Source organism: Haemaphysalis longicornis, unplaced genomic scaffold, assembly GCF_048455015.1.
Source record: "Haemaphysalis longicornis isolate Haplotype H1 unplaced genomic scaffold, Haemaphysalis longicornis Haplotype H1 scaffold_9, whole genome shotgun sequence".
In the NCBI taxonomy this organism is placed as follows: Eukaryota; Metazoa; Arthropoda; class Arachnida; order Ixodida; family Ixodidae; genus Haemaphysalis; species Haemaphysalis longicornis.
Window position 1 is genome coordinate 21,477,710 of NW_027526460.1, and position 13,725 is coordinate 21,491,434.

Here is a 13,725-nt window from a genome sequence, read left to right on the forward strand (position 1 = left end):
GTGGCAAAAACGTCCAAAGATGTCCGAAATTCGGCTTGACTGCACTATTTCTTGGGTCACCGTGAATCTTTCAGACACATTTTTAGATGCAAAGCATGTCATGCTCAGGGCTGTGTCCCTCCCTCCCTCGTTGTCGTTGTCGTTGTCCGCTGTCCGCACTCTGCTGCGCATGTGCGTCTCTTCAGCCCCGTCAGCATTTGGCCTGACGTCAGCGCAGTCCACTATAAAAAGAAATAGTTAGGCGGCGCTCGGTTTCGATCCCACGACTCTCTGGCCGCAACGGGACGTACGTGGCGCTCTTCCCACTGAGCTACAAACCGAGACGGGAGCATGTGCTACGAATGCGCCTTATGTCCTTCACTCATTCAAACTACGTCAAGAAGCTACTGATACAACGAAGGCACGCGAAGCTGAGCGTCAACGGAAATGACGAACTAAAGACTAATGGGAACTTCAGTCGACCCCATGGCTACTTCGTATACTACTCAGGGTTCCCCTACGGGAAGATGGTGTAATTTTTTACTACGTTCTCGTTCATATTTCGTTTTTATTTTTTTCCCCATGAAAGGACTTTCAAAGAAGATGATGCAAGTGAGAACAAAAAATCGACATATTTAGAAAAAAATCGTGATTTTTTGACCTCCGTGTCCCCTTAATTCTGCTTAAACCCTGGCTTATGTGTGCACAAACACACCTGTCATTACATTCCCTGTGATGGCAATCATCAAGTCCTTCAAAAGAGGCAATAACCTTGCAATTTTTATACAATCAATTTTCAACAGTGATTTCTGAAGGTGGTGCCAAGAGATTTGTGCGGCTGGAGCCAGAAACAGTTTGTGCATCTATGTGAGACTAGTGCATTTGTTTTCTGATTTGCAAATCTTATTTTGGCTATTAGATGCTCACAAGATTTCATTGGCTTCAGCTTGCAGTGTGTTGCCCATTTAACACTGAAGCGTTATTCATGCACCAAGCAGTTCTTTTGCCTCGTGTATGGTGTCTGTGCCCGCATGCCACGTGCTTTGCAGTCATCATAACATACTATGCATTCAACTTCTTGCCCATGTGCGCTTGCTCGCAGACTTCACAACAAGGGCGTGTACGTGAAGATGGGCCTTCGGAAGATGGTGAGCCGGAAGACCTGGAAGGATCTGCACAAAGAGATCCGTCTCGAAGTGGACGGCAAAGTGATCGACCTGCCTCCCGTAGAGGGGATCATTATTCTCAACATTCTCAGGTGGGTGCAACACCCCATGTGCAAGGGGGGGGGGGAGGTGGGTACACTTCAAGGGGTGTGCTGAAGAGCGCACATCCTAGTTTCACTCGAAGGGCTCACGCTTTCCCTTCCTTCTCATTTATCGCAAAAGACAAAACAAGTTCTCTCACGTCAAACGGGCCATGGAGACAAAACAAAAGTTTGGTTCATTCGAAAGATTACCTCATTAGAATCGTACTGACACCACTTTCAATGCAAACTTTGCTCAAATGAGCTACATAATGGGGAAAAAAGGTAATGGCCATGCGACTCACTAGCTCATTTCCCGCACTAGAACATATGTCATATGCACAGCCGTGCGATTGGCTGAGGCTGGGAAAAGCAAGTGCGAGTTAGGCAGGGCTTGTAGGCTTGCAGAAGGAACTATTTTCGCTTAAGTGTAATGCGTATTCATTTTACAGCAGTAAGAATGGTGTGGTGAAACAATGGAAATTATGAAAGTACACGTAAACATAGAAGTACCACTGCGTACTGCTGTTGGTACTGCACACACTATGCTTGTTATAGCCAGAGCTCTTCGATGTAGGCAGTTGCGAAACTCCGCCTCAAAAAACGGCCCGCACCTGGACACCCCCCCTCCTTTGGATCGTGCATATGGTTGTCACCACCATGGCCACCGCACGCACTATCTAAAGAACAGGCTAATTATTCAAACTGACAATTTAACATTAAATTTTGTTTTAAATGTGCACAATTCTTTATTTTTTACTTTCATAAGTTATTTATTGCTTCTTTAACTGCGGTTTTTTGTTGCGATTGTTTCTGTATCTGCGCAACTGCCTCGACCGATTAGCACTTGTGCAGCCACTCCGGCACAACATAGGTCCGACCTGAAGTACTAAATTTGCAGTTGTCGCTCTTACACTCTATGCCACAAATAATCCAGTAGCTGATTAAGCGGCTCTAATCCTTTCAAGCTTGCGTAAAGCCGTGGAAGCGAATTTTTAACTCTTTCTTTGCCGCCGAAAGACTGCAGATGACGCGCAGCAGACGGCAATGGATAGGCGATAACGCATCTTGCTGACCACACGGCCGCAAGTAAAAAAGGACCATCGACATATCACTGATACAGTTATCACCTTTTTGCTTACTATAAAATGCTTCCAACAGTTCCCGTGCGGTCGCATCTCTATTCCTACCCAGAATCTTAATCTCCCCCAGAACTCGGAGAACTTAATTTCTGCCAGAACTTTTTAACTCGGAGAAATCTTTTTTTGAGTGTTTCGGTTGGTTGACACATATGCGTACTTATGATAACCTACTGTGGCGCATGCTGCGCATGCTCCAGCTGTTTCGATATTTACCGGCTCCGGCGGTGGTTAGAGTTCAGTTGAAAGTTAGCGCCTGTCCTGTCTCCTTTCTTGTCTACCGTCTTCGGTTTTTTGCGCTAAACATATTTAAGAATCATGAACCAACTAGCCCCCCAACAAGTTTTGTTAAATTAAGTGAATGAACGAATGATGTGTCCTTGTTCCGAGACGAGGCTCTTCTCATCTTCTTTCCCACACCTCACTATTACTGTTGCAGTTGGGGTTCCGGTGCTAACCCCTGGGGGCCCGAGAAAGAGGACATGTTCTCGAAGCCGACGCACTACGACGGCATGCTCGAGATTGTCGGGGTCACTGGGGTCGTCCACATGGGCCAGATCCAGAGCGGCCTGCGAAGCGCCATCCGCATCGCACAGGGAGGACATGTGAGCCCCTTGCTGTTCCTTATGCATGCTTCAAAGACAAGCAAACATAAAGAGAGCGAGCCAATGGCTACAGCAGGGAGAAATGCATTGTAAACTGAACGTAGCACTAGAAAAATTTTGTTTTCTACCAGTGCTTTTGTGCCGTTTCAGGGGTAATGAATGTAAATTTGGATTGCGTTTCAAAATATTTGAACGTGCAAATATTGCCGCAACATGGAATGTGGCGAATAGCTTTTCACGGTTGTTTGATGAAAAGATTGAATGATTTAAAATGTAGAGTTTAATGCAGCCGAAGAAGTACGTGGCATGTGAGGTACGCTGTGTAGGGCTACAAATTTATGTGGGCACCCTGCTGGTCGCTAATGTACACTAATAAATAGTTCACTTGGGCAGTTTTGCACACCGCGTCTATAAGGACTGCATAAAACACAATTGAGAAGCTAGACCGCGACCTGGTGCATAGAAATCTGAGCTAACGCCACACTTCTGTTTGCATCACCCAAGCACGGTCGGATTGGGATTTTGGTGTTGAAAGGAACTCGGATCAATTGCACAATAGTACCTTAAGTTTACACTGCGACGCTTGTGGAAGCCTGTTTTGAGGTTATTCCTGTAGGTCGAAGGCTTAGCAGTAGATTACTGGACTGGTCAGGGGTGTTTCTTATTATCAGAAAGCTCACATAATGCCCCGGTCTGTTTATGAACATGCAGGGTAACTTTTATGGTGCTTGCGTGCGATGAGGTAGGAGCAATTCTGCAGTAGTGTGGTTTGCCGTGGTAAACTTATGTATGTTGCCACGGAGAAGAAATTCTTCCACAAAGGAAAGGGCAATGTGTTGGTTCTCGAAGAGAAAATTTCTTCGAGAGAAATGAAATAGTAAAACTGCAACTATGCTTAGGCTGTTTACAATGCGGAAATTTCCGCTTACTGCAAGACTGATGAAGGGGCAGAAAAATAAACGATAATTTACAGAAGCAGCTCCAAATTCTCCCCTCCTTAGCTTGCATATCTTCGCAGTCCTTTTTGTAGCTTTGTGAACAGCCAAGTACTAATCATGCCTTTTGCATTTAAGCCGCGTCTAGTTTTCGGAGGCATCAGCTCTGTGCAGTGCTCACCACTCTTTATAGTGACCCGCTCGCCAGTAATCGGCAGTAACTAAGCAGCAGTAATAACTCAGGAGTAACTTGCTCTCTTTTGCCGCCTTGCCTTTTAGCTACGCATACGACTAAACACCGAAATGCCCGTGCAAGTGGATGGTGAACCTTGGATCCAGGGACCGGGTGAAGTGGTCGTGCTCAGGTCAGCTCTGAAGGTAAGCTCCCCTCTAAACCGCTCTAGTCTGAAAGTGTCCCTCGAGCTGCACAATTATGGAGTCCCATTTTCGCACCAGGAAAAATGGCTCCTATTGCTTTATCTCATGCCTGGCACCTCAATATTTTCAGATGTGCTAAATCAATAAATCAAAATAAATGAATACAGGAGTACAGGTCCACCTTTTTCATAGAGTAAACTTCACAAAGATCAATTAGTTACGAATGGAGCTAAAGAAAATTTCGACTTCATGGTTCAAGCAGCCTTGGGACACTTTCACATAGGTAAGCCAAGCATGCGTTATAGCGCAACCTACTGCTAGCAGTTCTTTTGCACAAAGTCAACGTTTGAAGCAATTTGTGCTCTACATTCTCGGTAATGAATCTCGGTATGTGTCAACAACAGGTGGTAGTCTGGTCTGTCTGCAGAAGTTTACTTTGCTTAGCCAAGTGCCCACATGATTAGACTGTCCTCCCATTGCTGACTTTTGTGGTGCATTGCTGTGTCCTCCTTTTTTGCCCTCAATATGAGCTCGCTGGAAAAAGAAAACAATAGGAAGGCGTAATGTGTTGTCGCCCTGACACAGCTGTTTGGCTTATGTTTGTTCATTTGGATTATGTGGACACCAAGTTATTTGTTCAGCCCTTGCCTGCACTGCACACCCCGGTATGCTTCCCTCAGAAGCACGTCATGCATGTGCTGTGAATGTCCTCAGAAAAAGATCTCCCCCTTTCGTTTCCTTCTAACCTTTATGTTTAGTATTATTTCGTGTCATATACTACAACAGGTTTTTATAATCTGCAACAGAGGCTTGTAGAGATGTTTGTCCTTGCTAGGAAACGTGTCTTCGTTGACGTGTGCATAAAGTTGCGCACGGATAGGTGTAAAGCTTCGAAGTATTACTTTTGTTCTTTGGGACTAAAGCGTGTCTGGTTTGCTATGTAGGGCACCATATAAACACACTTTTGCTTCTTTGCACGTGAATTCTTGAACTTTCCGTTTTAAGTGGGCCATGAAGACAGAATGCAGGTTTGGTTCACTCGAAAGATTGCCTCGTTAAAATAGCACTGACACCACTTTTAACACAAACTTCACTCAAAAAGCTGCATAACGAGGAAAACAGCGAATGGGCATTGACACCTTAGCTACGTTTCCGCACTGAACTCGTGACGTATTATGTGCGGCTCGTTGGAATTGGCTGAGGCTGACAAAATCTAATGCAAATTAAACAGGTTAAATAGGGATTATGTGCTTGCAGAATGAGCTATTTGTGCTTAAATTTAGTGCACATTCTTTTTATGGATGAAAGAACATTGGGCTAAGCAATGGAATTTATGAATGAACATTTAAACATAGAAGCACTAGTGCGTATGGCGCGCACTATAGCGGTCGTAGCAGCACTCTCGTTGAGCGTGTTGGGCTTGTATGACACAACACCGGCCAACTGGCAGAAGCGACACTGCCACTTATGTGGCCCCCTGCTGTCGAGTCATACACAGTATTTCACAACACAATTACTACCAAGCCTAACAATAAGGCAAGGACAAGTCCGGTCAGAAAAAAAACTGTGTGCGGAGAGTGCTTCCTTAGTGGTATCGTTACGCCATCTATGAAGGGAAATGGTAACCAGGCTAACCAAAAATATGTTTTTGCCATGGCGGAAGCCTTAGTCAGCATACTAACTAAAAGCATACTAACTGAAACACACGATGTGGTGGGGGAATTGAAATCTTGGCTTAAATTGTTTCATTACGCATCATTTGCTGGCGGACAAGCGCTGAAGGCACTACAAAACACCAAATCTTTCGAATAAGATAAACTTGTATTTGTCTTCATGGCCCCTTACAGGCTAAGTGTTGTAATAGGCCCAGCAGTTTATTAAAATGATTATGAAAAACTAAAAACTGCAGGTTGATCATTTCCCGAAGACTTCAGCTTAAATTCTGCAGCAAGTGCTCGATTCAGTCTGAGGAAGCACAAACTTAATTTAATAATTGCTTATCTAAGCAATGTGGTGTGGACCAGCTGTGGCCTAAAGGTGATTAGGAGGTTTCGGATAAATGACAGAAACACTAGTGTTGATACTTGCCATAAACCATATTCCGTGCTGGCGATCGTTAGATTTGTGATGTCGTATTGTTTCTTATTTGTTACACTCTAGATGCTGTCTCTGCCTTTGTTTCTAAGTCAGTGATGCTATGTCGCTGGCTCATTTGTTTTTGTAGAGATCTTTCCACTGGAACATGAAGGCCAGAGGGCACCGTGAGCAAAGAAAAATGTAGACTCCTTCGTCATGTTCTTAGTCTCATTGTATGGCCCAATGGAACAAAATGTGGTTACCAAGGGATATTTAGAATATAAATATACCCCCATATTCTGTCTTATAGGTACCTGTAATGTAGAAGATCATGTGTAAGATAAGCAAAGGCGAAGTCCCCAGAGACATGAAAAGCACCTACATAAGAAAATGAATTTAACCAAAGTAAAGTTTGCCAAATTCCCATCTGGCCCACCAAACTCAGAGCTGCGAAGGACGCAGTGTGTTTGCCGTGCAGGGTTGTTTTATGCTTGGTTCTGTCACCACTATAGCCAGCGCACTTGCACTCTTCTTGCTTGCCGCCTTGAACGAAGAGCCGTTCTCTGGACCCTTTCACTCACTCTTCTCTCCCTCTCTCCCCACCCGCCTCCTCCCCCACTCCTCCTTGTTTCACCACTTCGTATGCCCACCTTTCTTTTTCCTTTTTTTCTCTCCCTCGTTTCTCTTGTATACCGTTCCCGCTGCGCCGGATCTGAATCTGTGCGACATTGTCACCACGAAACGTAACAAACAAAAAAAAACTAAAACGTGCCGGGACGACGTGCGCACAAACATCGACACAACCCCCGTGCATACACGCGTGCGTAAACGCTGCATGGCCAGGCCACCATGTTGAGGAAAAGCAAGATGAAGCGGCGCAACACGGAGCCCATGCTGGCCTCGTCGAGCGGCGAGAAGTCGTCCGAAGACTGACGAGGTGGGCAGCGGCCCCTGCACAAGACGACCGCTGGCCCGCCCACCGCTGCGGCCACCCACGACGACGCCCCCAGCCGGCGCTGGGGGGGGAGCGCTGCCACCACCCCCGTCGGCCTGGCCTTCCTGCGTGCCTGCTGCTGCGGCGCTGCCTACCTGCTTGGTTCGGCGGGGCCGCCCCGCGACGGCTGAACTGCTGCCGCCGACTGCGCAGGGAGCCCGAGGGGGCCGGTGGGCCGAGGTTGTGAAGGACCCCCCAAGTGTGACCGAATAACGCCCTTCAAGGCCGGACAGCGAGCGCTCGCCAAGGGTGCCGCTCACTTCTCCCTTCCTCTGTTCTTCTCCTTCTCTCCTCTCCAGCTGATCTACTTTGCCTTGTTTGTACACAACGTAGGCTTGCTCGAACCCGGCTGGGTTCCTGTCCAGGCCATCTTTCGCCCACTTACTCACGGTTTTACAATTAAGAAGCGCGTCTCGGAAGTGCTTGTCTACGTAGCGGAAGAATGGCCCGCCTGCTGTTCTTCTATGGCGTGGCGCAATATTTGTATGTACCGTGGCGTCGCCGGTGTAGCGTTAAAAATACCTGCCGACAGCGTCATCCCTGTTACAGACGCTGCGCTCTGGGTCGCTTATAGGCTCTTCCTTCCCTCACCTCGTGCAAATAAACTTTAGCCATTGGCTTCATTCTGTTCCAGCGGGGCACTAGAATCGAACCACTGTTGCTTATTAGTTTGCCACTATAGCCACACGCAGCTGAATTCGCACAGCATGCCGGCACAAAGCCCTTGAAGGGCCGAGCAAGAAAAAAAAAACATCTCAATATTAACCAAAGGAAGTGTTAGCGTCGTTCGACACAAGTAGATCTTTGGAACACCGTGATTCCTGTGCCATTTTTATTAGTAGTTAGATCTGAACGACAGTCTAAGCATCGAAGGGTAAGCGAGTGAGCCCGTCGCACATTTCTCGGCTCTCTCTACTCACTCATAATAAGACTTTGGAGGCGTGCTGCCCACTTCCGACTCTGTAGTAACGCCACAGAATGCTGCGTATCTCGAGGTGCTTCTTTACCGATTATCGAGCTGCTGTTTCGGCCGCCGTCGCTTTGACGCTTGCTCCTGCTCCCCTGGGGCCGCGGCTGGAGAAAGCGCGACGTGCCAATCCTAAGCGCGGGTTTCTCAGCCGGCAAATCCACCCGCCTCTGTGCACGCATCCTTTGTTGTCATTCAAAACGACTTTTTGGCGCTTTTTTTTTTAATTTCGCATTTTTAGGAATGGCCACCTGAAATGGCCGAATCTTCCCGCTCTAAATTCGCTGCAAATGGGCTTTGGGAGAGGTCTATGAAAGTCCAGCTCCAAAGGCGAGGCAGGCGAGTGCAAATCGATACGAATGAAATGCTTTATTCAGGGGACGTTGAATTGTGCAGTGTACAACAAAGCAGTCGGCAGACGGGGCCTTTAAAATAAAAACACTAGTCCGAAAGCCTGCAAGTTGTACCCGATGTATTTTTTACCTTTGCCTTGCACTGCTCGCTCCTCGTTTGAGCCAATTTATCAGTCCCACTGCAAGTGCGATGCAACCGGTATCCACGAAGTGAGTAGCATTATCTACACCACCTGGCTGGCATGGTAGACAGCAGGGGTTTATTTCCTGTTGTCTTGTTCCCACCTCCTCTCCAAGAAGAAAAGCAGAAGCCATTTTAACAAGGTACAGGGCAAGGTACTCCTCTGCTCTGTGTAATCCTTAGCCCACGCTTGTACTAGTTGCACACCTAGTGCAGCTGTAGGTGTTGCACGCAGCTCATCTGATCCACTGGCCTGCACTGATAAAACAAGGAAAACGGTAAACTGGTTAGTAAGGGCAAGTTTTAAATGCTGACTTCCTTCCCATTGCAGTAGCAAAATTTTCACTGACATTGATGGCACTGTGATTGTGTAAATAGCAGAGACAAAGACATTGTGCTCACTTTGTACTAGTTCATTGTCACTGCATGCCTCAGGCTTTTCAGCTAGTCACAAAAAAAAGTGGGAAGCAATCACGCAGCTGATGGGGATGCCAAACTCCAGCCGTCAAATCTGTTCATGCGCAGTATATTGCCCTTGCGGGGTAGCTATGCCTGTCAGGATTGGTGTGTAATATTGCAGACCAATTTTATTTTCAAAAATCCACTTGTTGTGGGCACTATTCGTCTAAACAGTAAATGTTATCGTGACGTATAACTGAGAATTTGAGCCTATTGTCTTTAGTTGGGGATGTATGCAGTTACAACTTTCCACGTTTTCTTCATGACAGCTGCTACATCCAGTAGAACCCACCCACGAATACAATCCTCATAAAACATGCCAAATGCCTATTTTGAACAAACTTTGTCCAAATGAATACACAAAATGAAAATAAAAAGCAGAATTGCTCTGCATTGTTCTTAGCTAATCGAGACGCACGAGATGCCCAAAGAAAATAGAGAGAGAAAGGTAAGACAGAAATACAGGCCAAAAAAGAGTGACGTTTTTCAAGACATCTTGTGTGTGGGGAAAAGGGGGTCGTGGTTTCAGGTGCCCTGGGGAACCCCTGTTATCTTACTTTATTTCCATTCTTGGTCCAGACTTGTACATTCCACACATGTGGCGCCTGTGCTCCAGGCTTCAGTTACAGGCAGATTGTGTTCTACGCGCTCTCCAGGCATGCATTCCAGGTTGGTGCAACTCATAGGGTGGCCAACTTTCTCTAACAGTGGGTGAGGAACGTTGAAAACGAGACAGGGATGCGCGTAATGCTCCGCAGTTTGCCATAGGAATGCATTATTATGCAATGGTGGGCGCTACGCTGTTCATGGGTGCAGGCAGTGCTGAGAATTTCGTTGCAAATAAGGTGGTATAGCCCGAACCAGTCTTTCCAGTAGTAGTTTTGAGTGGTTTGTGTCCACTGTTTGGCCACAAGTTCCGCAAAGAACATGACCACGATGGATGAATTCTTAGTGCTTCCTGGGTAACGAATCTGTAAGTCGTACTTAGATGTCCCTGCCTCTTGTTCAGGCTATTAACCTGCTTTTCTCCTTGAGGTGGACTGGTATGCATAGGCCCGGTGGTATAGCAATCGCGTATAGTAATCACTCCTCTGGGTAGTTTCATGTTGCCTAATGGCAATTGAGCTGTAACTACCTGTTGACTTGTTGTTTCTGCAAGGTCCTCGTTTATTTCTCTGTTTTTCTGACCCACTCAGCATCATTACCAGATTTCGTTTTTTTTCTTTTCATAGTGGTGTTACTTTTGCACTGTGTACATGCTGAATCTAACTCGGGAGCACATAACGTAGCCCTTAACTGCGAGCCTCTTTCTGTTATGTGCAAGCCAGTATGCTAAAAGCTATTTGCCAGAGAAAGGAGACAGTATCATTTTTGGGACATGTTGTTCCTCTCCCCTGGTAGTTAGAACTTTAAAATGCAGCTTTCCAGCAAGGTTAATTGCTCCTGTCGCATTGTTCAAATCACGAAACGCACTTCTTGTGGTGAATTGAGCGTAACATTTCTTAGACCGATTTACGGTGGCTGCGAGCTGGTGCTATCGCTGTTCATACGTAGGTACAGTCCTGAAATGAAGAACGCTAACTATCTGTAGTTAGCTCGAGTGTAGGAATTCCTTTATGGCTGTCTCTGTTGTCTCCCCGCCCCTCGCCAAAGTCAGAGAAGCCATTTTGTGCTCGTTTAGCGAGACAGGTCGTCTGTTTCTGCCCTTCACTGAGTTCTGTCAGTGCCGTGGCGGCATGGTCAGACCATGAAGTACAAATGTTTAGCGTGTCTGGCGAGGTGAAGGTGTGGGAAGGAAATTGACGCGCATTCACACAGATAATAGGCGAGGCGAGCACATCATTTGAGGCTCTCACGTTTGGCCACTCAATGTTTTACTTATGTCAAGTTTTGTTGCAACCGGGTGGGAGCTGCACTCTAAGGGAGCTTGCACTGAAAGCGGTTTAACAGCACATTTGCTCACGTTGCACTTGGCCCGGCCGATGAATCAGGGGCAGCTTTGTTCGTTCTTTGCGTAATGGTGTTGTGGGCCATTTCTCAAATGTTTGGTTGTGATTTGCCACGGATGTAGTTGTGAGGGGCCGACTTTGGATTTTTGTTTATCAAAATCTCCGTTATAAGCTCAGCTTCCTTGCTGATGATAGTTTGCTTGTATGAAACCAAAATACTAAACGACAGACGAAACTAGAATTGCAAAAGCTGCATGTTTTTTGTTTTCTATGGGAACGCTGGTTTTGCATTGATTAGACAGATGGAGCTGATACCTCAATATTACTTTGATGGTTGCAACTTGTGTTTGATGCCTTGCTCCACAAGCAAAGAAAACTATAGCCTGATGTGTATAAAGAATGCGTGCAGCGAGCTGAGGCGGTTTCTAGGATTTTTTTTTTTCTTTTTCAGCAGAGGACACTAATGTGCATTCACAAAGGACTGTTTATCATGACTGAAAAAAAAAAAAGCAACAAAGTTTTTTATCGCAGCCTTCTCCCTCCATGTTATCTCATTTTCTTCCCCCCCCCCCCCCTACTACCCGCCCATGCGGCTTTGGCTACAAGCCGCGATGGCTACTGAAAATTTGCGAGCAAGAAACCCTTGCTATGTGCACTGAAGCTTTCTATTTGTACAGACTCCTTGGCACTGCTGCCTCCATTCGAACCACTTTTGGCATCGTTTCTCTCTCCTTGACCCCGCGTTTTTTTTCGTTTCCTGTTTCCACAAGCGCGTGTGTATGACTTTGTACCCTTTACGAGGGAAGCACCTTGTGCGAGAGGTTAGGCAGCGTCAGTCGCGATGGGGCCGCTGCTCTGTTATCTCTGTCGTGGAGCGTGCTTGGGCTGCGTGTGTAACATGACCCGTCGATGGTCCTGTACATAGTGGTCTATACATAACACTACACTTATTTGTATAGCTAGGGCGTTTTCTTATCTATCGAGTTCGGATCTTGTGCACCTGACGGCGGCCACAACCCCCCCGGCTTGTATGCTTTGTAGGGTTCCCTCTCCTCGTACCGCCAGGCGTCATGTTAGGCAGTCATGTGCAATGCACAATGTGAATATACTATACCTGATCATTGATGTTCGACGACGAATTCATAGGCGCCTCGACGGAGCCCATGGCGTTCCCGTGTACGTTGCAAGCAGAGGCAGTCAGTCTTTGTGGTTTAATCAACTCTCAACGACTTGGGTTGCACTTGGCGCCGGGTTCACCGTGCGCGCAAGGGGGAGTTTAAGTACGAGGTGTAGAGTTCTTCATGCCGTAGGGATACTGCAGTTACTATGTAAGTCACTGACGAGTAGCTATGTTACAATGCGAGGCCCGTGTAGTGTCGGCCTCTGTCGCGGACACACCCGAAACGAAATCCCGCTGCACACACTGCGGTTGGGAGCAAATTGTATAGTATGTGTTTCTTCTCGTTTCCGTTTCTGGTTTTCATGCTCGAGTGCCCATACGACGGTTTCACCTGTAGTGTGCGTCAGAGATATTTGGTTGCTATCTTCTCGAATAAAAAGATTGAGCACTGCGCTGTAAGTTGTTCTCTGTTGTCGTGCGATTGTCTGTGAGTGTGTCTTGTCATCCTCACAGTGTTTTACGCACCTGCCTACCTCAGCACGAAAGTGCCGTGCCTTAGAAAGGGAGTTCTCTGGGTACGAACAATTGTGTTGTGTTTGAGCACCTTCTAGCTTTCTTCACTACATTATTGCAAGTTCCTAATGTATGTTACTAATGTGTCATTCCCATGAGTGACATGAGCAGTAATGGAGGGTAAGCACCTGTTACTTATGGAGGATTTTCTTTCAAGTAGATTGTGTAATTTTTTGCCTGCACCATAAAAAGATACTATGATACCATGCTGAAATAGGCTAGGAGGCGTGCTGTGGAACATCTGGTGGCTTCAGTGGGTGCAAATATGTTTGCACATGGTTTTCCTTGTTTCTCGCATTCATCCGAAAATCAGCCGGCGCAAATGAGACTGAACTACACAACATTGTGTTCAGTATAGTGGCACATTTTTTTTTTTTTTTTTTTTTTTTTTTTACATCTTGGGACAGCATTGTGATGCAACACCCACCTTGGTGAGTCAGTGGATAAGGCATTGTGCTGCTTATACATGAGGCCAAGAGTTCGATTCTTGGGGCTGTTTTTCTAATGGAAGCACGAAACAGAAAGGACTCGTCCGTCCGAAATACGGAATTATTCCGTCGCTCTCCGTTAAGACATGCCTCACAGCCCAGGTGTAGTTTGGGCTAGTGAAACCACGAAACAGATTTAATTCTAGGTTATGATGCAGTGTGCACACCGGTAAAGACTCTGAAAACGCGATGGTCATTGGCTGTATGAAAACAGTAAGGTGGCGACCTCATGCAGTTGCAGGGCTGTGACTACAGCATTTGTTCTGTAACAACTATGATGCTG

The 13,725-nt window shown here is 46.5% G+C and overlaps 1 protein-coding gene across 2 annotated transcripts in view; it reads left to right on the forward strand.

Moving 5' to 3' along the window:
- Window positions 1-13,725, forward strand: part of LOC144152704 (diacylglycerol kinase theta) — a 64,940-nt gene that overhangs the window by 45,356 nt on the left and 5,859 nt on the right. The window contains exons 18-21 of one of the 2 annotated variants that reach the window (XM_077684109.1): window positions 1,082-1,237; window positions 2,804-2,969; window positions 4,184-4,282; window positions 7,202-12,834. In XM_077684109.1, coding sequence (XP_077540235.1) covers window positions 1,082-1,237; window positions 2,804-2,969; window positions 4,184-4,282; window positions 7,202-7,291 — 511 coding nt within the window. In that variant the 3' untranslated portion in view covers window positions 7,292-12,834. Of the gene's footprint in view, window positions 1-1,081; window positions 1,238-2,803; window positions 2,970-4,183; window positions 4,283-7,201; window positions 12,835-13,725 lie in introns of those variants that run through there. The other variant, XM_077684108.1, reaches the window with a different exon arrangement.